Genomic DNA, 26,233 nt, shown 5'->3' on the forward strand with positions numbered 1-26,233 from the left:
TAAAACAAATACAATAATATGATTTATTCCATGTTTCAACTGTGCACAGACTACTGCATATCATACACCGCACATGTCACATGCAGAGGAATATCCACAGCTGATGAAAGTCAGTTTGGTTAATAGTTATTTTTTTGCAGCTTGTGCCTGTGCCTCTTGCTCAGCCTTAATCCTAGCCTCCTTCCATGCTTTCTTTTCTGCTGCTCTCTTCAACTGATCCTGAAAACTCAGATTGTGCATCTTCGCATACTTTGTGTTGCGACGGAGCTTTGGATCCCACTGCAAAATAAATAAAGAAAAGACATTGCAACAGTATTCATCTACGAACTATCTGAAAGAAACACCTTCTTTGTACACATTGAGGAAAAAGGTTTATCACTGAATTTATAATTTACAGCATTTCAAATGTAAAGTAATATGTAAGTTACTTCTAAAAAATAACTTACCTAATCTAACTAGCAAAGAATACATTTTAATATTATTTACCACATACTGCAAGGAAGCAACAAAGAAATTGTTTAATTCACAACTGAGAAAATTTTCCAGAAAATAAAGTAATAAAAAACTGAGTGTTAACATACAAGATCACCCGTTTTTCAGACCTATTTTTAAAGGGAAAAAGTGTGTTATGTGTTGGCAAACATGGCATATACGAGGACGTATCAAAAAGTTTCAAGACTAGTTCTATAACACACCAACAGATGGAAACAGATTGCAGCACAAGGTTGCACGCACAGGCACAGGGGGCACCAACGTTCATAAGGCAGTGTGCCAAGAGACATCATCCTGTGTACATTGTGAGCTGTGCAGTTGGTGCTCTTCTGAACACGTGCGTTACCACGTCTGCGATTTCATCAAGGACAGCAAGTTAGAACAGAGAAAACGTGAAACTCTGTGTGAAACTGGGAAAATCCGCCACACAGACACGTGCACTTCGGGAGTGGAAGAACATCACTGGAAGATGGCACGCTGACGGAGTTCTTGGCAGACTTGGACGCGGTGTTCCTTCTGCTGCTGGGTCTGCAGCCTAGGGACGAACTTGGCAGCAACACGGCGCATGTTCAAATTACACGTGAGGATTGCCTGCACTGTTCCGTATGACACACCGACAATGGCAGCAATGTTGTGGATTGTTCTCCGATGATCCTCATGCACAAGTTGCCGAATGGTTTAGACATTTTCGGGTGTTGTGCTTGTTGAAGGTTGTCCTGATCACTCTTCGTCTTCCAGTGATGTTCTTCCACTCTTGAAGCGTGCGCACCACTGAAAACACCTTGCACGACTCATTGCAGCATCGCCGTACACTTGCCGAATCATGTCAAGCGTCTCTGTGGTGGATTTGCCAAGTTTTACACAGAATTTGACGTTCGCTTGTTGTTCTAACTTGCTGTCCATGATGAAATCGCAGATGTGGTAACGCACATGGTCAGAAGGTCACCAGCTACACAGGACGATGTCTCTTGGCACACTGAGTTATGAAGGTTGGTGCTCCCTGTGCCTGTGCATGCAGCCTTGCGCTGCCATCTGTTGGCATGTTACAGAACTAGTCTTGAAACTTTTTGATACGTCCTCATATAGTCATGTACTATTTTGATTCGTTCCAATTTTTCGAATTTGCTTGGCTTCTTTTATCGGGAGTGGAAGAAATAATTTTTTGATTGATTGATTTGCTTTATTTTACTTCGTTTCTTGTGCTACTTTTGGCTAATTTGCAAAGATGGTGATGATATGATGAATGGACTTGCAAACATCCATGCCCAGGCCAGGATTCCAACCTGCGACCCCTGGCACCGTAGCACCATGTGCTAACCACTCTGCCATGGGGGCCAGCTGGAAGGAATGAACTCTACATGGAAATCAAATGCTTAAAAGCTTACAGGTAAGGAATAAAACATGTCCACGACATCCTGGTTTCGTGAGGGTTAAAATGTTTCATTCCTTACCACCAGCTAACCATTTTTTTATGCTAATGCCATGGGATGTGAAGTTTCACTTTCTTTTCTTGCAGGCACAAGGAAGTATTGGACAAGCTCCTTACCTTCTTTTCTTGTGACTGAGGAAGGGACAGTGATGCTTTTATTTCAAATGCATGATTATCCAGAGGACGAAGGTGTAAGAACTTAAAATACAGGTTCCAGTGATTATACATTTCCCTGCTTTATACATTCATTCTTCATGGTCCAAATGGAGTAAAATGTTATGAAATTTTCGCAGATTATACATTGTCCTGCTCTTTAATAAGTTCTCTTGTCTTGATACCCATAAAAAGGTAAAAATCGTAAAATCTAAGTTCCACTGTATTCATAAAAATGAAAAATGTAATTATATGTTAGTTATTGGTAAAATTATAGACAAGTTTTACCAATCAAATATACCTGACATGCCAATAACAACAGAGTATAGTAATCTGTACAATCCCTAAAAGTTACTGAAGAATACTTTGCAAGAAAACAAGGTAAGCTGAGAGCGAAAAGGTTGTTTGACTTGGTTTGTTTTACTTTGCCTTTCTGTCACTTCTGGCTAATTGTGAAGATGGGGATTAGTGATATACAGGGACCTAGATTTTATGCAAATGTTATAACATGGAATTGTTAATTGTTAGGGGGAAAAAAAGTACTCATGTATGTGCAGTGACATGTTCTAAACACATTTTTCATCCATTCTATATTGTGGAATAAAGTGAACTTAGCACAAATTGTGATCTTTTTCACGAATTTAAACACATTTTGTACTTAAAAAATGAAAATTCAGCATTTCTTGTGTTACAGACCTAAGAAGTAAAAATTACCATATTCACGCAAGTATAACATGCATGTCTTCCCAATTTTTTTTTGGTGCATGTTATCCATAGAATAATTTTGACTGAAGATATATAAAACTGGGCGTTTGCCGCAAATTTTCAACTTCTTATCTGAACGTTTTACATCACCAAGCAAAGCGGCAGGGTTCTGGTGGAAGATTGAGTCCATACTAACCATCACACAGGAGTTGTAATATCGGTACTTGTTGCCCAAGACTGATTTTGCGTGACAGCGAATTTGCTTGGTTTTGGAGGAGATTGAGTTGGCACCGAGCATCATCACATGGGAGTTGTAACATAACTATTTGTAGTGCAAGATATTCAAAATAACTTCCTCCAAAAATTCTTTCCAATGTATGAATCATGAACAGGCACTTACATATTGAAAAAAAAAAAAAACTAGTTTACAAACACACTGAAGATATAATTTTTAGGTATATTTGGCAGAAAAGTTTACTAAAATAAAAACATGGATTTTGGGAAAATTAACACCGAAAAGTGTGAAAAATCAAGTTCCCTCGTGATATGATTAAATTGATTATGGGACACTCACAAAGAACACCCATGCCCAGGCTGGGATCCCTGGGGAAATAAAAATGAATGGTTGAATCAAGATCACTTCTCCAGTTGTCTCCAATGAAAAATCAACATACTCAATAAGAATACAGTGGTGTCCCAATATTGTTCTTCCAATTTTTTACCCTTTCTCCTGCTTTCAGTTTTCTTTGATCATTGAACAAACATTAAATTGAGGTTCTACTGAGTGGAATTACTGCAAGTTATATTTTGTAAGAAGGTGATGCTTACTCTACTGGCCAGACTCTAGGAAATGAAAATGTCTCGCACTTTAAATTTGTCCACTCCACCTAAAGGCATAGCTGGGACCAGAGGAATGGAAATGGGTCCCCAACATATCGCTTGATATGTGTCTCCTCCCTCTTGTTGAAATATTACGAACTTGTTACTTTACTCTTTCTGAGTAGGAAGAATTTAGTTTTGAATGTAGAACTGCCTTGCATACAAGAAAACATTGTACTGTAAAATTATTTATTGCAGCAATGATACCCACTTTTGGTTTACAAAAAACATATGATTTAGTAATTAGCAGAGAAAACATAATAATAATAATAATAAAAACATTTGAGGAAATCTTTACAACACCAGGACTTGAGGGTAAGATCTCAGTATTTATGATCTCATCATGCAAGTTATCAGAAACCCGCATAAAATTATCATTGATCTTCCAACATGTATGATGTTCCTCATTAAGTGATGCATGCTCAGTGTTTGTGGGTACATTCTCTCTCTAGGGATGCTCAAATCTGTTATCCTGATTCACAGTACCATTAACCATAGGCAATGGGAATAACGTGTAACGTATTTCCGCATTTATTATTACGTAAATTACGTTACAAGTTTGTCGCTGGCGCTTGTCGCCTGATTGCTCCCAAGTTTGTGTATATGGACCACGTAGTTCGTTGAAATGATACGAGATGGCAGCACTAGGGCTACTTAGAGTAGGTATGACGTAACAGTGTCACCTGATGGACGATTTCCCAGTGGGTTACGGCAGCTCGTAAACTCACTCGACCTTCCATCACGCAACGAGTCAACATGTGCACTACGAGACTGGGAACATTGCGGAATGAACTGCCCCTGCAGACTTTGATTACAGGAGTACACGCAGTGAAGTGCTATGTTTCTTCAATACCCCCACGAAAACTGCGAAGGTTGCCTGCATCAACAGGAATGGTTTCTTCGCCTGCCCGAAGTAGACGATGCTTGGAGAAGAAAGCATGGAGGATGTGCTTGGTGAAGAAAGCACTTAGATGACACTTGGTGAAGATAGCAAAGGAGAATTGTGAAGAGCTCCTCCGGATAGAAGCCAGGATAAATTACGATGGGAAGACGTAATTTGGGACTTCATTTCACGAAGGAAGCCATTTGACCATTTTTGCTGATACGTGGAAAATTGGAAGCCTCGTGCCTAGTACACGTCACATTTCTATACAGGTATGAGTAGTGAACTTTATAGTGCAACGTGTGTGTTTTTGACAAGTACCCATTTTGACCCCTTTGAAAATTGCGTCGAATGCCGAAATAGCACAAGTACGCGTAATTTGATTTTGCAGTCGTACTTTATAGTGTTGGATTACGTGACAGCAAAGAAGTAATCGGAACAATTTGATGGTTTGTAATTTGCCGATAATTTTTGCATTGTGTTACGTAAGGAGGTTACGAGTGACCACCGGATATTAGGATATGTACTTTATGATTAGAAACGGCACGTGTTAAATCCATGACATGCATCTCGTGCTTTTTATATGAATGCAAAAACACGTTATTGGTTGCAAAAAATGTAAATCTGGAAAAATCGGGACAGTCTTGTAGTGCGACTCCCAATATTTTACCTAGCTTACCAATTTGCTTCCCCTTTTTACGAGCAACTTATAAAATGATATTATCATTGTAACTGTAAATTGAAGGCATGCAACGGTTGATTACGTAATTTGAAAATTACGCGAGTTTGTTAAAATCGTAATCGACACGATAAGTATAATTGATATAGTATAATATTGAAGTAGTTTTGCTGGTCAAAACGAGAGAAGTAACTTTCGATTGTGCATTGTAGTCAAAGTGAAGGATTAGTTACACTCCAGCTTAATTGAGGTGTTAGTGATGGTATGAACGAGTCTGTTGAATAAAACCAAAGAAATGTTCTTTAGATACATTGGTATCTCATACTTTCTGTGATATTTATACATATATGTAAGATACCATAAACCAAATAAATTGTTAACGTATAAATTTACGAATATTTAAATTTTGAATTGTTGAGTGGGATATACACATATACAGTGCGATTTGTTGAATTGCCGACTTGCGTAGCTTCGCAAATTCATAATTGTTTGCGTAATCGTTTGATACAATTGTAGACAAGTATACGCACAATAAAAGATATGTTATCAAAAATAAATGCAACTATGAATATTTATTGATATTTGCCAAAAACTTGAAATTGATTATAACATTCAAAAAAGTGTCTAGTATTTCTGCAGGTAGTATGTATTTAGTGATGGTAGAGGGGAGCAGATTGTAAGAATGGATTTGTTATTGTGTGACGCATTTTTGGGAAAGCTGTTTCTTTCTGAAATTATATTAGATGTGAAGTAACTATTCATACAGTAAACTTTATTGTGACGATTTTTGGCCCAGTACCAATCAACTTCCAGAATTATTTGAGGCGTCGCGAAAAACGTGGCAAAAGCCTCCAACCCAGTAATTTGTACGTTCTACTGACAAACGCTTACTTAATCTACGGCCTCTCTCATTTGTTTAATTTTATGGTAGCTTGTAAATATCCAGTGAACTAAAGCGAGTAGAACGTTACAAACGCATGCACCCCAGGCATATGTAAAAGCCTACAACATCTACCATCACGAATAGAAAAATTAAAAAATACTATCAATGTTTCAATATCATTAAACTACCAATATAAAACTTACTCATACCAATAATCAACACTGGTGCTGCAATGGGTTTTACCTTTGGAAAAGAACTGCAGATTTTATGTTCCTGGAATTTAGATTTTCCTGCATTATACACAGCGTGGCAGCGTTCATAATGTAAATTGAGTAGGAAATGACAATGATGCTGGAAACAGTGTTTGTTATATTGTGCAAGAATTGCGATTTGCAATAGACTGTGGTTCAGATGATGATGTCACTCTGCACAGTGTGAGAGGTAACATTGAACAATACTCGTTACACACAACAGAAATAGCTACCGTATTTACTCATGTATAATGACAATGAGTAAAAATGTTGACCTCAAAAACTGTGCATGGAATACTTCGGACAGCCAACATTAAAACCACGCATGTCTTCACTATGTCACTGCGTATCACACAATAATATATCAACAGACACAAATACAAATTAGCAGGTTGGATGTATTTAGTAATAATAATTTTTAAATAGACAATGTCAAAATGAAATGGCCATTTTCCATGATTGTTCACTTTGTAACAGGACATTTTGAGACATCGAGAAAAGCAGTGCCGTGCCGTTCTGGCAGAATTCGAGATGCACCTCCCATCACACAGGATGTACATCAGCAGTGAAAGACATGAAAAGTGATCAAAATGTGAGAAAACCCCTGCAGAAAGGGAGATTTATAATGAACCTGGTCAAACGAGAAATAATAGAAAATAACTTCCAGAGAGATGCAAATCCATAACACAATATTGATCTCCCTTTCTTCTATTAAAGAATAAACAAGGTGGTTACAGAAGTGAAATCTTAAGGATGATAAACACAGTGGAGGGAGATGGGAGGAGGTGGTGTGGGTTGGTGACTCATTGTATACACAAGATAATATTCCTCTCTTGGCCACATAGCACATTGGTATGATGTCATTCACTTTGATCATCATAGCAACAGCTTTACGCCCTACAACTAAGAAAGCAATTTCTTGATTGATTGATTGAATTGGTGTTTCATGCCCACTTTATGCACAGTAAGGTTAATTGGAACTGAACCTACAGTTTAAACTGGGATCCGAACCACTATGTGCCTCCACCGGGTATCGAAACCGGGACTCTTTGATTACGAGGCAGCGACGGCCATTTCTTGAACCTGAATTGTACCTTGCATTATGTACAAGCTTTATTTGTTTGTTGCCTTTCCTCATCAAAAACCAGGGTCCACATTATACATGGACGTGCATTATAGATGAGCAATATGGTAAATGTTATCTTTCAAATGCTGCAAGTTTCAGTTAAATCAGACTATTGGTCGGAGACTTAACACTTTTTAAATTTATATTTAAAAATTAATTTTGTAACAATAATTTAACATGCATACGATCCTAGGGCATCTGCACTGGAAGCTGCACAATTTAATTTCCAGTTTCCAGAAGCTTCTAGAAATATCCAGAAGGTAAAAATGAAGCAGACCTATTGGAATAGTATCCAGTTGTTTTCTTCCCATAGAATAAGGTTGTGATGATTACTGTGTTTAATCACAGTGATATTGTAATGCTGTGTATGTTAGTAATAATAAGGTGTCAATAAAGGTTCGGTTCAAAGTGATTTAGTTTAGTATTGACATCACACTGTGAGGAAGGATAATGTTAATGTCATAACTCTACTGTGCCAGGAGCAGGCCCGTAGCCAGGAATTCTTAGTAGGGGGGGCAAAGTCAATCCTAGAGGGGGCAAATTTTTAATATATTGTGTTGCATTGACAGATATAGCAAGGTACAGAGAGACACTTGCCCCACCCCCTCCTACAACAGTAATAAGTAACAGGAAAGGGATGTTATCTTGAAACTCAAACGAACAATAAAAGTTCAAGCAACATCAAATAGCAATATTTCGAGTATAACCTTTCGGACTACCAATGAATACAAAGATAAAGTTTAACATAAATAGGCTAATCGGGACTGTATCTACTTTATATTTACAGGTCAATAATGTTAACAGATGATTAATATGTACCAACAACTTTGGGCTTCTCTGCAGAACTGATTAAGGAAGTCATTTATAAATTGTGCTTCATAATGTTTCCCACTAGTTTCCAGTATGCAAGATTTTTACGCACAAAGGAATCTAACGAGAATCCAACAACACCATTGTGTTGTGTTATGCAAGAAAAATCGAATTAATTAAATAAGAATGGTTACATATTATCTAGACTTTGATGAATTGTGTAAAAAATTGTAATACAATTTTTATAGGCCTACTTGCTAAAACATTGAAATATGGGTCTCTTACTCCACCACGGATGCTATTTACTTCAAATGAAAGACTCTTGCATCACTACAGACAATGTTTGCCTACTGGTTACGTTAACCATTTTGCAAAATATTGTGTTGTTGAAATACATGTGTTTGACACCCGACAAACAAATAGGAATCCCTTGATTGATCAATGACTTCTTGGATTACAGTGTCATCATTAATATTTCATATCAAGTTTTATAGAGAGAAATTTTGTATCCTCTTTACATTATGAAAAATACCAGTGGCGTAGCGTTATAGTACGCCCGTACGCCCGGTGTTCCCAGATTTAATATTTAAAAAATGAATAAATGCTGTAAATATAAAGTAAATCTTGACTAATTTCATATATGTCTGACCTTCATGGCATTATAATAGCTATTTCTCGCGATCCGCGTGCAACGCTCCACTAACAACACTCGTTCTAGCATTTTTTTAAATGCCTTTCCTGGCCGGACGCCGAGCAGGTTCGGCGTACAGGACCCTATATTCCTTGCTGCCTTTCTGGACGGAAAGCTTGGATCCCTAAAGCACGCGCCCAAATGCTCTCTCTTACGCCCGCGTATGGAGCAGAGGGCTACGTGATTGGTTCACGTGACCCTTCCTGCCTTCTGAAGCAGACGACAGCGGTAGAATTTCCACCCGGTTCTTCGCGCTCGTGCCACTCGTGCTATGTGTTGCTACAATACGCAATATTGACTGACGTAACTTTACCAAACCGAAATATAGCACTTCTTAATGGCCACTGCATTGTATAATTTATCGCACGAACAGCGATGTGCATTAAAAACTAAAAGATCAACACAGTTTTTGTCAAATAAGTTGCTGAAGTCCTCGTGGTAGAAGTTCAGCCTGTGGCTGCTCTACCACTTAATAATAATACAAAAATAATAGTTTTGCGGGTTATTATTTTTTAGTTATTATGTAACTGCTTAATATTGTGTCAATGGAAATGTTTAGCATTCATTTGAAAACTCTTAACATCGAATGGTCTCTGGACAAAATTATTTTAAAATGTTTATCAACATTCTCAAGACGTAATAAACAGTGGTCTGAATTACTAATCGGCACTGTTATGTTAGTAGAGTGTACGATAGTTGGATCATCCGCCCACCTCCGTGTCAGAGTGTTTTGCACAGCGCGCCAAGACGACAGAGGCCCGTGATTCGAATCCCGGGGTGAGCACCGGTGTTCTTTGTGAGTGTCCCTTCATCAATATCATCATCACTCATATTCATATTCGCGATTAACCAAAAGTGGTAGAAAAGCGAAGTAAAATAAACCAAATCAATCATTAGTTGGATCATTCACAACAATGACGTCTACTGTTGTCCAGAGGCTTGTGATTCACGTAGGTTTTATAATGATTTGTGTCATGCCGAAAGGTATAAAACACCAGAATTCAAAACATTTGTTGCATAGTGAGGCATCTAATTTTCTAGCTAAAAACTGCATGGATGATGATGCTTTATTGCAAACCCAGCTGACTTCAGGCAAATAAACAACACCTGTGGCGACTAATTCCATAAGTAAATTATTAACCAAAAAAGGGCCGACCTTTCCTTCGGACTTGGCGTTCCCACCCGAAATGCCCATGCTACGCCACTGAAAAATACCTTATTTAATGACTATTGTACGAAACTGAACTATATGAGCCCTCCTTCGCTTTACCCCATTTCCGCGGCACGAGGTCTCTGGTCAGCTTATCGTCACCACTTTTTGAGCAGAAGCGTACAAACCCCAAACATCAGTTTCTTTATACTGATACTCTTCTCAGTCACTATTTACTTGTCTAATTCTACTTTCGATGTTACAAGCAATCGAAATATGGCATCTTCTGTTCTTAATGTATGCAATACCATTGATAGCTTCGCAGTTGCAAATGGAATTAATTTTTACTGCCATTTAAAATTCTGAGAGCAATATATAACATAATATGGAAACGATATCATGCAAACAGTAAGGGTTGAAACTTAAATTTTCCTTTATAAAATGGATATCATAACACACACCTATGTTGCTTATCATATTTCATGCGTTTGCATAGAGAAATGATTCATAAGATTTGAAATTGATATTTATTATAAATTATAATTTATAGTTTTCTAACCGAAATAATAAATGTGAAACACTATCACATTTTCATCATGTTTGATAATAATTTGAGCCAGTAAGCTGTCCCACATCTTTCATTAGCCGACCTCCATCATAACACACTACGAAGCCAGGGGGTTTCAGGTTCGAGCCTGGGCATGAGTGTTGTTTGTGAGCAGACGCGAAACTACAAATTTTTATCTGGAGAGGGGGTCAAGTACCATGACAAACGTGCCAATAATAATAATATTAATATAGTGGTAGTAATAATAGTAGCATTAAAATACGTTATTACCGTCGTAAATCATGCAAAAGAGGATAGAAGTCGGTGCTAAAGCATTTGTTTTTCAACAAATTATGTGAAATATTAGTCTAACACGTTCAATTTCATATTAGCTAGTAATGGAAAACAAGCACGCAAACTGTATTTTTCAATGACAGAATATGCATGACGGGCATTATTCTTTTTGTGCATATGACACGTACAGTATAACTTCCATGTACACTTCATTCAGATCGTTTTGGCTCCCAAGGCTGACTTCCGCCGCCCCCTAGCTATGGCTCTAAACTTGGACTGTATGAATAGTAGGTAATTTGTTTGCGAGCGAAGCGAGCAAGAAAATTTTACGAAATGTACTTTTATTTGTATAAAATTTGAAATCGAAGGTGCAATTGCCCCTCTGTGCCCCCTGCAAGTGCCCTTAGCCATCTGGAAGAAAAGTGCAAGAAAGACTTGAAAATTAATTCCATCTCGAGTATCCATTTGTCCTGCTGTTCTTAGATTTTGCTAGTCATGTTTCTTTACTTCAATGTTTGCCCCCCCCCCCCCCAGATTGGACTTCTGTTCAAGATTGGGGGGACAGTGCCCCTGCCACCCTGTGGTTGCAACACTGTTTGTGAGTGTCTCTTCATCAATTTCACGTCATCACTCATTGTCACGATTAGCTAGATGTGGCACAAAAGCAACGCTAAGTAACAAAAATCAAATATCCGCTCCCTCTCTCTATCACATGAATCACTATTACCAAAAGGTAGACTTGAGAAACAAAAAATTATGCAGTTCAAACCTCATAGCAACACATCCAAGAAAAACATCCAAACGCATTAGGCACCTTTAATACAAGACTACTCAAATTGTCACAACTGTTCTAGATACTGAAAATTGGGAAATCATTTCCCGAAGTCTGAAACTGGAAGGGAATTCTTTCTCCCCAATCCTGATACAACATTATACGGAATCCACCTTCATAAATCACAAAATCAATAAATGTTTTTATGTTGCGTTGCTAGAGTAATACAGAATATAATTGTAAAGATTAGTGAGAATTCCAGGTAGGAATATGTTCTGTATCTTTCACAGGGGGGGCAAGGCAGGCTCTCAGGGGGGGCAGTTGCCCCCCCCCTGCCCCCCCTCTAGCTACGGGCCTGTCCAGGAGACTGGGCAAGTTGTTGTGACATGGGAATCTTTACTCCGAAAGAAATGGTCTCTTTACTATAGGCTCCCCCACTAATATAATAACCTGCCTGTAAATACCGATATTTTCTTGTCAGAACAAAGGTTCCGACAGTCGCTAAGAATGTACGTGTAACAATTTCTTTTTTTTCGTCTGCCATCTTGTATTGTCTTTTTTTTTTGTTGTTATTTTTATTTTTGTTTTTATTTTCTTCTTGTTGCTACAGTTTCAGTATAAAATGGTCTTTCAGTACTGTATCTGAAACTTTAATTACATAAATAAATAAAAACATCACAACTGAATAATCTGGCCCATTACGAATATTTACTGAACAACACTTTGCAAATTGAATGGCTTAGTTTAAGATAACTTATCCAACTAAATATCTGATGAAAAATTATTATATCCTCTTACCCCACGCCTTGATTCAAAACGGTGTCTTTTCGGCTTCTTGATGCCATTGCGATGATCCTTTTTATCTGAAGAAGAAAAAACAGAGTAAAGTTAAAAAAGAAAAAAAAACACTAACTGTTGTAGTGCCCCATTATATCAATCTAAATCTGGATTTTTGTTGATACTTCTAAACACAAAATTCTACTCTTACATAAAATTTCAAATGCTATATTATCGATAGAGCCAGTCAGGTCACTGCAATGGGTTTTCAATTTGGAAGAACTGTGTGCGTAGGCATTTACTTTAAAATTCATGAAAATAGTACCAAAATGGCAGAATGTTTATGGATATACTCAGTTAAATTATTGCTAATTTTAGTTGTAAATCTACATATGATTGATTATATTGGGTGATATTGATGGAATACAGATTCACCATGCTGTCCATAACAGATATACAAAGTGCTTAAAGTGAGCCGGAATGCAGTGGAAACCTGAACTCAGTTCCTGATGGGACATTCAACATCCAACAAACAACAGATGGAGAGGAAAAGAGAGAGTTCTTTAACCTTTACACTCCCAAGCAGGTTTACGAAAGTAGCCCCTTTCTCGCCCAGGCTTCTCGGTGGGAATTTTAAATTCGAACACTCTTTGGAGGAAAATTCTTATAACTCTGGCACTATGCGAGCAATGTACTTCGGATAAGTTTTGTTTTGCAGCTAAAACATCAGAGCATGCAACCGTGTACAATTCAGAAAGCCGGACCAAGGAAGGGGGGTTTGGGGGGTGGCACGACCCCCGAATTTCAATGCAAAAAAACAAAAAATCTGGAGTTTGCCCCTTCTCCACCTGCTATTTTGGGGAGAGGGCACGAACTTTAGTATTCTTTTCAAAGAATGGACATTTCTCAAGAGAATGAAACATGTTTCATGTTCTTGGGTGCCACACAAGTTGAATAATAAGCCAAAATGTGCTTTTTTAAATGAAAAATAGATAATTTGCATTTCTGGAGTTAAATTATTATAACTCTGGCATTATGGGAACAATCTACTTCAGATATGTTTTGTTTTGCAGCTAAAACATCAGAGCATGCTACCGTGTACAATTCAGAAAGCCGTACCAAGGAAGGGTGTTTGGGGGGGGGGGGGGGGGCACGACCCCCGAATTTCAATGGAACGAAACATATCTGGAGTTTGCCCTTCTTCTCCCGGAATTTTGGGCAGAGGGTGTGAACTTTAGTATTATTTTCAAAGAATGGACATTTCTCAAGAGAATGAAACATTTTCATGTTCTTGGATGCCATACAAGTTGAATAATAAGCCCAAAACGTGATTATTTTCTTTTTTTACGAAAAATAGGTATAGTGGAACCACACAGAAAGAAACCTGCTCAGAACATCATCGTGCTGGAGGGTGGGGGAAAAGACAGGGGGAAGGGGCCTTCAGCCCGGCTCATATCAGTGTTGCCACACATATTATATTGATTTCTCGGGTGAATTCCTTAATAAACTATTGCTATGGAACCTCCATCGGCCTGCTCGAAAACATGTATTGCTCATCTTACTTGAACATGGAGGGGACAGGTAGAGTAGAACTCCACTCAGCCATGAAAAATGCTGTTTGAACTATGAAATTATGCAGATACTCAATTGTGCTAGGACATTATTATTATTTTATTACTATTACTGCATTACTATTTTTAGATGGTTGTATTTTATTCCACCCAAAAATCTACTTCTATTTTAGTTATTTTACGTCGCTTTTGTGCCTCTACGGGTAAGTACGACAATATGGATGAATGAAAAGCTGATGAAATGGATGAAGTGACACAAACACAGTGAAACGTCCTTGCCTTACTAGGTAGAAACACTGACTTCGTAGAGTGGGCAAATTATTTTATACATGTGTGTGTGTGTTGTTTGTGTGTGTATTTCTAGCAGATGGGGAGGATACGTGGCACCCTAGCATAAGCGTTGCTATCTTGAATTATTGAGGAAGACATGCTGTCTAATTCACCAATATATTTCACATACGTAATGCACTTTCTCATTATGGTGCAGGCCGCGTGCCCACACCTAACGATAGCTGTACACCGGACACCAGCAGAATGCAAATTTGTTATTGTTACCATTCGACTTGAAAGATTGTGGAAAATGAATGTTAACATAAAAGTACCTATTATTTCAGACGTATGAGTTGATTCAGTCACAGTAATTTACAACCATTATTATAATAGGGATGTAGGAACGTGATAATTTCAAACTCAAGTGGTGTTTTCTGAAAGGGCAACATTATTACGGGGTAATATGCCTAGTTTACCTGCCTGATAAAAAATACATTGTTTCCCCCTCGCTGGAAAAAAATCTGTGGACGTCTTCTTGTCCCCAGTATGCATGCCTATGCCCCCCCTCTCCCCAAGAACGTTGTTCATCCGCTGCTATCAGATCATCGGATTTTGTAGCATATCTTCTGATTTCCCAAGGAACAATCTCCCGATTTTTTCAAGTCCGACCTGGCAACACTGCCCCGAGCACCGATAACTGCTGGGAAGATGCGCGAATGCTTTTGACGGAAGGTTTTTCTCCTTGTGGTCGAGCTATACTTTCCATTTTTTGGAGGAAAATTGTTATAACTCTGGCACTATGGGAACAATCTGCTTCGGATAAGTTTTGTTTTGCAGCTAAAAAATCAGCGCATGCAACCGTGTACAATTCAGAACACCTGACCAAGGAAGGTGGGGCTTGGGGGACACGACCCTCGAATTTCAATGGAAAAAACATAAAAATCTGGAGTTTGAAACATGTTTCATGTTCTTGGGTGCCATACAAGTTGAATAATAAGCCAAAATGTGATATTTTTTTTTATGAAAATTAGGTAATTGGCATTTTTGGAGGAAAATTGTTATAACTCTGGCACTATGGGAGCAATATACTTTGGAAAATAAGTTTTGTTTTACAGCTAAAACATCAGAGCATGCAACCGTGTACAATTCAGAACGCCGAACCGAGGAGGGGGGGTTTGGGGGCACGACTCCCGAATATCAATGGAAAAAACAAAAATCTGGAGTTTTCCCCCTCTTCTCTTGCTATTTTGGGGAGAAGGCGCAAACCTTAGTATTCCTTTCAAAGAATGGACGTTTCCAAAGAGAATGAAACATGTTTCATGTTCCTGGGTGCCATACAAGTTGAATAATGAGCCAAAATGTGAAACTTGTTTGGAAATGTGGCATGGATATGTTACGGAGAGGGGGGAAGTTGGTCATCAATGTGAATTTCCCAGGCTTGCTCCAGACCTGTGTCAGAGTTTCCACCCAAACATAAGAGTATGAATGTCCAAAATGAACATTCATTTCGTAATCAGCACCATGATACTATATGGTATCATCGGGGCAGTACAACCTTACTCTGATGATACCATATGGTGTCATCAGGAGAGTAAAGGTTAACTAAATTTGTCTCCTGTCAGTGGGTGGTAAGTAGGCACCAGGTCAACAGGGTGGCAGGTTCATTTTAATATGCACTTATTATTATTATTAGTATTAGTACATTGCATTCAAAAAGTAACTTTACACCTATATAAACACGATTATATGTTGGGGAGATTGTATACAATTCACTGCGAGCAATGTCTTCAGCAAAGGTTGGTAATCCTGCGTTGTCTGTGGTTTGTTTCCGCGAGCCAGCCAGGCTGGTGCTTTGTTGTTCATTGTGTGTTCATCGCCTCTGAATGATCAAGACGGTGTCTTTCCGTGTGCGCTCAGAATGGTGTTAACTTTAGAACAGCGAATATTTCTCATTGAATACGTCTTCCGTGAGCATGTTGAGTACACAGAGTGAAAGACCAGTATTCCGTTAAATTTACAGGTACACTGGTTCCTAATCGAGAAATTTAGGGCGACAAAATTGGTAAAGGACTATGAGCAAAGTGGTAGCCCATAAGTACTCGATGAAGAAAAACTGCAAGACATATTAGCTGCAATGCAACGTAGTCCCAACCCTAACAAGTCCATGCAAAAGTTGGCCAAACAGAAAAAGTTCCGTGTTGCAACTGCACACAAGGCAGTTCGTAAGAAGCCCAGTCTCGTCCCATATAAAGTGAAAGCGGTTCAAAGTTATTAGCTACAGACTGTGCAAAGCGATTCAATACTGTGAATGGTTTCAACAGTTTATAGCAGACTATATCTATATCTATGGCTATATCTTGGACAATGTTTTCTATATACTGATGAGGTATGGTTCCATTTATCATGGTATGTGCACATACAGAACGTTTATGGTCTGCCAACAACCCACATTCTGTACATAAAATTCCTCTACATGACCAGAAGAATAGTTGACCCAATGTTCTTCGCAGAAACAATAAATTCAGCTCGTTATTGTGAAATCATTTACCAGTTCATGGGGGAGAAAACTTGAGGACAAAATTAATAATGTCTGAATTCAACAAGATGATGTGGTGTGACCGCACATACAGACTACGGATGGCCAAACGGATCCGGATCCGAAAAATCGAATGGATCCGGATCCAAGAGTTACGGATCTGGATCCGAAAATTCCGGATCTGAAAGTTTCGGATCTGGATCCGGATCCAAAAGTTCCAGATCTGGATCTGGATCCGAGAGTTTCGTATCTCAATCCCATTATAATATTACCACACCTTAAAAGGTATTATGATCTTCGATTACAAAGAAATTTTTCATTAGTTAGTCCTACAAGAATTTTTTTCAAGTGTTGTTCCTAAAATACTTTGCTACGCATCGGCTAACACACTTGTGCACACATGTCAGAGGTGATTTTGTAAATGCCATTGAAACGAATATGTATTCATTCGAATGTATTGGAAATGAAAACACACATAAATGTGAGACATTCCATTCCAGGATAAAACCTTTAACACATATAACAAGATAGAAATGTTATACAAAAATTATACAATTGTTCTACAGTTACAGTTCTACAAATTAAAATAAAACATTATAATATATGCAGTGTTAAATAATTACAAAGTGTAAGACTAACAAGGGAGGTTATCTAAGTGTCCCCCTCCGATTTCCATGAAACTTGGCAGTATAGTGGGGCCCAAAGGAAGAATTACGTATTTTTTTTGTTTCAGCTAAAAAACGGTTTTAGGGGGCAAAACCCCCTCAAATGTCAAGATGAGGACAAATTGAAATGAGGATCTGACCCCTGTGTCCCTCCGATTTCCATAAAACTTGGCAGGTGTATAGTGGGGCCCAACGGAAGAAATACGTTTTTTTTTTTGTTTCAGCTAAGAAACGGTTTTAGGAGGCAAAACCCCCTCAAATGTCAAGATGAGGACAAATTGAAGTGAGGATCGGACCCCTGTGTCCCCCTCCGATTTCCATGATACTTGGCAGGTGTGTATAAACGGGCCCAAATGAAGAAATACATGTTGTTTTTTTTTGTTTCAGCTAAAAAACTGTTTTCCTCCCTCAAATGTCAATATGAGGACAAATTTAAGTGGGCATTTGACTTGTGTGTCTCCCCCTCCGATTTCCATGAAACTTGGCAGGTGTATAGTTGGGCCCAAAGGAAGAAATACATGTTTTTTTTGTTTCAGCTAAAAAACGGTTTTACAGGGCGAAACCCACTCAATTGTCAAGATGAGGACAAATTGAAGTGAGGATCGGACCCCTGTGTCCCCCTCCGATTTCCATGAAACTTGGCAGGTGTGTGTATAAACTGGCCCAAATGAAGAATTACGTGTTTTTTTTTCAGCTAAAAACTGTTTTAGGGGGCAAAATCCCCTCAAATGTCAAGATGAGGACAAATTGAAGTAAGGATCTGACCCCTGTGTCCCCCTCCGATTTTCATGAAACTTGGCAGGTGTATAGAGGGGCCCAAAGAAAGAAATAAGTGTTTTTTTTGTTTCGGCTAAAAAACTGTCTTAGGGGTAAAACCCGCCTCAAATGTCAAGATGAGGACTAATTGACGTGAGGATCATCTGACCCGTGTCCCCCTCCGATTCTCATGAAATTTGACAGGTGTATGGAGAGCTCTTCCTATGCCATATTACGTGGTTTCGGGGTCAGATCCCCACTTCAATTTCTCCTCATCTTGACATTTGAGGGGGGGATGAAAACACACATAAATGTGAGACATTCCATTCCAGGATGAAACCTTTAACACATATAACAAGATAGAAATGTTATACAAAAATTATACAATTGTTCTACAGTTACAGTTCTACAAATTAAAATAAAAAAAGTTCTGGATCTGGATTTTGGATCCGGATCTGGCCATCCCTACTACACACCTGCCACGTTTCATGGAAATCGGAGGGGAACACAGGGGTCAGATCCCCACTTCAATTTGTCCTCATCTTGACATTTGAGAGGAGGTTGCCCCCTAGAACAAATTTTTTGCCGAAACAAAAAAACACACATTTCTTCATTTGGGCCCTGCAAGTTTCATGGAAATCAGAGGGGGAGACTTAGACCTCCCTTGTAAGTGTATTATTTAATTACAAATCACGCACACACACTATATATGTGTGTGTGTATGTATATTAGCAGGTAACAATATGTTATAAGCATATTCTTACTTTCCAAAGAAGGGCATGTGCGATGGCAAAACGGATCCAGGTCCGAAAACTCCGGATCCGGATCTGAAAAATTTTAGGATCAGCCAGGATCCGGATCTGGCCATACCTAATACAGACAGGTAGTCCATGAAGTTACTGCAACAGGTTTTTGGAGATCAAATCGTTTCTAAGGGCTTGTGGCCACCTAGTTCTCTGGACTTAAGCCAACCGGATTTTTATTTCTGGGGTAACGCAAAAAAAAAAAAGAAATGTTTATCAAGGAAACTCCCACACACTCCAGGAACTTCAAACTGCTATTTGTGATTTCTCCAAAAACATTTCACCTGAACAACTTGCCGGTCTTCGAGAACAAGAAACGCGTGCAGATATGTCTGGATGTTCATGGGAACCATTTTGAACAACTACTGTAATTAATTTACAGTGTATGTTACATATTGTTGTACTAGTGCATGACAGGTGTATAGTTACTTTTCAAATCGAATGCACTGTAGTATATTTAAGCACTTCTTTCTAAACAAGATTCTGATTAAGAAATATTTTTTATTGTAGAGCAGGGGAATAAAAATCAGAAAATTATACTTGTGGTCACTAATTGGTTGGTTTAGTTTATTTTACTTCACTTTTCTGTTCCTTTGGCTAATTGCGAAGATTAGGATGAATGGTGGTGAGATAAAATAGATGGAGAAACAATCACATACACATAGAGACGACAACACAAGCCCCAAATAAGATTATACTGGCCGTGGATCCAGATGCCAGAACCTCGCTAGTCTGCCAAATGCAATCCAGGTTGCATTAATAGATGAAGCAAGTCTCATTCTCTTGTAAAATACAGCTTCAGTTTTCATCTTAATTGCCCATTAAGTACGGGGTTTTTAACACTACAATAGTTTTTTCGTCAAAAACGAAATATGCATGCCCCTAATCATAGATTATGTATTTTCTTATTTGCTAATTTCCAACTTTACCCAAGTAGGGATCGAATAAATAAAGGTTAACCGACAAAAAAAAAAAAAAAGACCAAGAAAAGTCCTGATATGGATATGATATTTTGGTACAAATCCTGTAATTATACTAAAAATACCCAAGATTAAACTTCTGTAATCATTTCAAACTACGGTAATTTCTGAATATTTGTTAGCCATTACAAGTCATAATGCAAATGTTGAGAGACTCACTTCCATCAGCACACTGGACTCATGAGAGATTTTTTTTCCATCAAGTATGTAAAACGTTTGGTGCTGGTCCTTATAATTTCGAAGATTGACTGTCCAGTCTCTCATCAATATATTTTGATAAACCTTCAATTTTGAGAAAATTTTCTCTTCTGAGAAGTATCAGTTAAAACATGTAGTAGAAGTGCATTGTTTAGTATATTACAGTACATTCAAGAATTCGTTAAGAATTCATTTTTTTAAACTGCAAAAGTGTAATTTTAAATTATTTTTTAACATGTTATGTAGAAATGTGTATTATTTATTGTGAATGTTTGTGTCCTACATTTTGGGACAACATGTCCTACATGTTCCTTATAGCGATCTGGTAACCCTAAACAAGACAAAGATCTATAAAATAATAGACTATAACCTCATCTTCACCAACCTTTCCGATAATTATGATCATAATGTCAATGTACTTTAGCTATCAATCAGATATCTGAACTGCAAGTTTTACTTTGATATTCCTTCTAATATCTAGTATTATAAAAGTTAAAATCTATTATAGAAATTTGAAGGAACCATAATTTTGCACGAGACTGAGAATCATAAGAACGAAAGAAACAAGTTTCTAAACTGAATCTTTTTTGGGAGTGAAATCACAAGAACTGAATCCAGAAGTGGAAGTCAACTGCTTGTTCATTTGGCAACTTTTTCTCTTGCAAACTCCAAAATGCAGGTAAATTCCAGACGATCTGCAAAATTCCCTGCAATTTTCCTGCTTTCCAGGTTTTCCAAACCCTGAAGAAAGCTTTTCGATACAAAAATTACAATACTTTTACGAACATTAAGAGGAAAGTGATAGAACTCCTGTGCAGTCAAGTGATTAGCGACCTTCCGGTGGGAGCCCCCAAAATTTCTGTGCCATAAGGACAATTCGGAAGCTACTTGAAAAGCAGCGTGAAAAGCCAGGAAACAACAGCAATGGGATGGAAAAGGCTGCTCTGGCAGTACTGATCCTCGGATGACTTGCACCATGGATTCTGGTTTTAGATAGATTTTGCTACTTTCCCTCTCAAGTTTTTATTTGTAGAAGTGACTGTCATGTAATTTGAAACAAGTCTTTGTTTTGTTGTTACAGGGACTTTGTAGCTTTGCAATTCTGTTAAAATATTTTTTTATAGATATGTGATGCTCTTATGTATGTACAACAAAGATTTACAAAATACTACTTCATAAATGCAACAAAGAAATAAAGTAGCTGCTCAAAATTAATGGCAATGTAGTAAAATATGCTGAAAAATTTTATAATCGTGTTATCCTTTCATTTTTTCTGGTATCGGGTGGTCCCCTCCCCTCCATGCCACTGCACTTTATGCTCAGATAGGCAAATGGACTGAAGTGGAATCCGAACCACTATGTAACATGCCTCCAGCAGGATTCGAACCCAAGACTCCTCTTGATTAGAAGTCGACAGCCATAAGCCCTACACTAACCAGGAGGACATGAACTGCTTTCAATGCCGGTCTTTTTTCAAATTGTCAAGATTAGGGTCTTTGAATTTCACCTACTTTAATGCACAAGTTGAGAGTGGATTTACACATTAGAACTTAGAAAACATGCACCTCCTTGCACCTCATTTCCCTTTCTTATGTTACTATTGGAAAAAATAAAAATTTTGTTCTTTGTCACAAGCGAGAATGAAATGTGTAGTGACAGTATAAATATGTGATGCTTTTCATTTGCTTAACTTCACTCGTGGCACCATCTTCGTACCAAAAAGAATGACATATCTGGTTTGTATCAAATAAGTCTGCAATCTATTTTAAAATAATGACCAAAACTATTATGCTTCTTAAAACCAACTATAATTTGAAATCTGTGAAAAACAAATGTTTACCTAAAGCCTGTTTGACGAAAGAATAAGCTTCAAAATTCTATTTTTGTCTTTTCCATCGAAAGCCACGGAGGGTCACATGAACCACTGAACCAATCGGCTTGGGTCAGTTGTCATGGTAAGGGAAATTTTCATGGTATCCTGCGTTGGCAAATTTATCATTTTGAATCATCTTCAAAACAGGTCAAGGCCAGGGACGGCAAAGCCTAATGGTTGCCGCCACGTACCAAGTGAATGGGTTTCAGAGATTCCCTGCCACTCCCCTAAATGCGTCGTTTAAGACTGGACAAACATCAGGCGTGTAGCAACACTGCTTTTCCCCCTTTGAAACAACTGGAGGTGACTTGTTTATTCTTTGGCTGGACGTATAATTAGCTCACGTGCAAATTGTAAACTAACATATGTGTATGCATACTTACTCTGATTATGATTTGTGTGGTTCTTTGACTTTGCCATTCTTGCAAGTATTTACAATCTGAAAGATAAAGAAATAATAAATATTAACATGCATAAAATTTCAACTCACATTAACTCATCAAATTACTTTACTCCTTGGAGATGGGCTAATCAAATTATCCCCATCTAGACTTCTTGATTATCCCTAATACTGACCAATCTGAAGCAGGGTTGCCAGGTGGTCAAGATGAAAATGAGGAACAAAATTGTGAACACTCTGAATACATAATATTTCTGTTTTGAATCTGCATGGCTGTCACAGGGCAAGTCCTAATTACATTTAAACTGTTGATACAGGAGGTATAAATGCTGATTAACAATGAAATTCAAGTCCAGGCTAAAAACTACAACAATGCAAATATACAAACTTTACATATACAGAAACATTTTCGAATAAAATCTCACATCAAAATGACTCAATAAAGATTTCATTACAAAATCCTGGCTAGTATTTAAAAAATGCTTAGAGTATTGTCACAGGTGTTGGAAGGGCCCAAGTTCCTTTTGTTTAATTGTGATTTCATTATGCAACACTTGCCTTTTCTGCATGGTTTCGTTTAAAACAATCGGGGTACCCTTAACCCTTAGTACCCCAGGTTGAAGGTTGGCAAGAAAGTGAAAATTTTGGTATTGTTCATGAAGATTATGTTCCATATGACCGTTTTCTGTTGGTTTTAGCTCATGGACATGTGTTATAGTGGAGTATTGAGAGTTTTTGGTAGTACTATTATTACATCATTTTAATTGTTGCCATCTCCCTGTGGTATGAAATAAATTTATGGAATTATGTATTATGCTTTGCTTTTGTAGTATTTTTATAGAAATGCGTTGGATTTGGAAATCATGACTTGACAGAAGAACGGCAAATACATGTGAACAAAATTTGACATGTTGTTACGTTATGTTTGTATCTTGGAGCGGTATTGGAAGTATCTGAGATTGAAAGTTGGCAATCCTGTTGTGACATCTGGGGCTGCAACATTTACTGCAGACAATGTTTTGGTACATATCACAGGTATGACTCATTGCACCAAACTCGAACACCTTCTTGCGAGGCACCATATTTCATCCTCTGAGCTTTCGTGGTTAGGTTAGCATAAATACACTAGATTTAGACTAACAACTAAAGCATTTAGCCTGATGTCAGAAGGTGAAATACGGGACTTGACCAAGGTGTTTGTAGCCCTTCTAGTTCGCTGCACTTTTTGACTGTCTGCACGATGCAACATCGACTCGTTTACTTAATTGATTTGGTGTCTGCACTCGGTGCAGTGTATCCCGTGTCAAAGTGGTGCAAGGAAATTATGTTCTACCAACTAGATGCTTTCCATCTAGTGTCCAAGTTCAGAAGATTCAACAAACGCCTGTCTGCTGCTTTAAACGGTCATTTGATTAGTTAGCATGCACCAGGTGACCATACACCGGTCTGGAAGATAGTGCACACACCAAATACACTACTCGACTCCAAATCAACGAACTAGACAACTCGGTGTTGCACCGTGCAACCAGCTAGACGCTTCAGTGCAAAGAGAGTCAAAAGGTGCAGCGAGCTAGGCAGGGCTACTATGTTCTGTAATGGTGTATGATCACGTGGTGCATGCTAACTAATCAAATACACATTTAAAGCAGCAGACAAGCTTTTGTTGAATCTTCTAAATTTTAGTTTTTCTTGTATGTACGCATTGCTTGCATTGTAGAATTATTTTCCTGTGGTTTAATCTTCTGAATTTGAACACTGCTTTTCTTCTACGAACGCGATTTCCTTGCACCAGCACCGAAGTATGCCCGCACTATAAAGTGTCAAAACATGCAGTGAACTAGATGGGGATTGAGAGTTTGGTGCGATGAGCGAGACCCTCTTGACACATGGTACGGGGCCTTTGAAACGTGAGCATGCATCTACAGTATGGTAAGTGCTTGTGAACCAAATTGGGGAGTGTTCCAATATGTTCAACATTATTGGGTAACACTTTCGCATAGTGGAAACTGATTTCCTACTTTTCACATAAGAAAGAACTTACGGAAATAATTTTCTTTAGCGTTGTTGAAGTTCGGGAATGTAGTTTTGATCTATTTTAATGCAAAATCAATTGTTTATCTGCGAAAATATCTCTCCGACACGCTATTGCTGCTGCTGCAATTTGCTTTCTGCACGTGAGCACAATGTTCCGTGTTAGATCGCGTAAACCCCCCCCCCCCCCCCCCCGAGTGTTTCAAACCACGCCGTGTTTTTGCTATAAGATGACATCTGGAGGATTTTTTTAATTTTTTAAAACTATGCTTACCTTACCTAACCTAACGGGAAATGGTGTGTGGGGCTAACACCAAATGGTTCGCAAGGTATTAGCATAATTTCAAATCCGGGCACAAAAGTAGGTATTTTTCGGTGAAGAGGGTTGCAACACTGCAAACACATTTCAAATCGACAAAACACTGGCACAACGAGTGATGACCCAGTATGGTATCGCCATAGTGTGTGTTATAGAATACAAAAAATGAACAGTAAGTAAATGTAAGAAATAGACATTATTTCAGTTAGAACTTCATTATTACACCTAAATAAATGTTCTGCAATACAGAATAGTATGTTAGGAATGTAACGAAGTGCAAACGAAATGATTTATAGGTGTTTCCACTATACGAAAGTAGTACCCAATTATCAGTCGGGAACTGGAGATTTATTTCAATAAGTTGCAGGAGGAAGTTACTGGAGTGTCAAGTGTAGTAGACTATATCGCAAAAATGTAGGGATGAATTTGAAAATACAGCAAGCATAAAGTTGGTTACTTAAGTGGGCGATACTTTGGGATCTCCATTTGTGTTTTCCGCAGGCTGGAACTATGTCCATATTACATAAAGCATTGAAATCTGTAGACTACAAAATATCGAGGTAATTCTCGAGGGAGTACAGTGGGTCAACGCCCCACGATTAGAACCGTTCACGAGATGGTCAAGACAACAGTAAACGAATGGCTGGTGGCAAGTAAAGGATTATATAGAAGTATTTGGAAGTGAAAAACCATTCTCAAGGAAACACGCGATATGTAATCGATATTAAAATGACAAGTAAAAGCATATTTATTTTGTTTTAGCGCAGAAGATAGTTAATCAGGGTTTTTGGAAAATGTGTGGATTAAGGCATCTTGGAGTACCTTCAATGCTTTTTTTATTCGTAAAATCCCGCTTGTATCCATTCTGAAGTAGGAGGGGAAAACCGCGCGCAAACGGTAACGCCAGCAAACTTTGCACACCTAACGTACGAAGAAAAAAAACAAGAAAATATAAAACAATTGGAATCGTTCCCAAATTAAGAATGTTGACATAAAAACCATTTGTATTTAGTTCCGATACATTGGCCGCATTGTTACAAATAACACATTAGAAATTACAGCAGCGACTATATTGTCTTATTATAACTCTTTACGGCAAGAAAAAGGTGCGATGTCGCAGATATGTAATGAATAATAATAAAATATGTCACACCAACGTGTACCTTGTCTTACCTTGCACGGCTGAAAACAAGTATCGGAAACGGAAGTAAAAGAATTTAGATTTCTCGAACTCGATCTCACAGAACTGAAATCGATATTCTCTCCTCTCTTTTCGATTACTAAATTTTTATTTTCTTATAATATAAAAT

The 26,233-nt window shown here is 38.1% G+C and overlaps 1 protein-coding gene across 1 annotated transcript; it reads right to left on the minus strand.

The window, feature by feature from the left end:
• RpL29 (ribosomal protein L29) lies at positions 1 to 26,148 on the minus strand. Its single transcript, XM_083112387.1, has 4 exons — positions 26,097 to 26,148; positions 22,557 to 22,612; positions 12,543 to 12,607; positions 1 to 279 (listed from the first exon to the last, which is right to left on the minus strand). The coding sequence occupies exons 2-4, from the start codon at positions 22,591 to 22,593 to the stop codon at positions 127 to 129; spliced, it is 255 nt and encodes an 84-aa protein (XP_082968513.1). The 5' UTR covers positions 22,594 to 22,612; positions 26,097 to 26,148; the 3' UTR covers positions 1 to 126.
• Between the last annotated feature and the right edge of the window lie 85 nt (positions 26,149 to 26,233).

Source organism: Lepisma saccharinum, chromosome 26 (genome assembly GCF_977018435.1).
Source record: "Lepisma saccharinum chromosome 26, izLepSacc3.1, whole genome shotgun sequence".
Taxonomy (NCBI): domain Eukaryota; kingdom Metazoa; phylum Arthropoda; class Insecta; order Zygentoma; family Lepismatidae; genus Lepisma; species Lepisma saccharinum.

Bases quoted from the DNA above. Each gene is read 5' to 3' on its own strand.
- RpL29 (XM_083112387.1), bottom strand. From the start codon at position 22,593: ATGGCAAAGTCAAAGAACCACACAAATCATAATCAGA. The intron at 12,608-22,556 runs GTAAGTATGCAT...TTTCTTCTTCAG, and splicing joins CCACACAAATCATAATCAGA to ATAAAAAGGATCATCGCAAT. The intron at 280-12,542 runs GTAAGAGGATAT...TTTATTTTGCAG, and splicing joins GTTTTGAATCAAGGCGTGGG to TGGGATCCAAAGCTCCGTCG.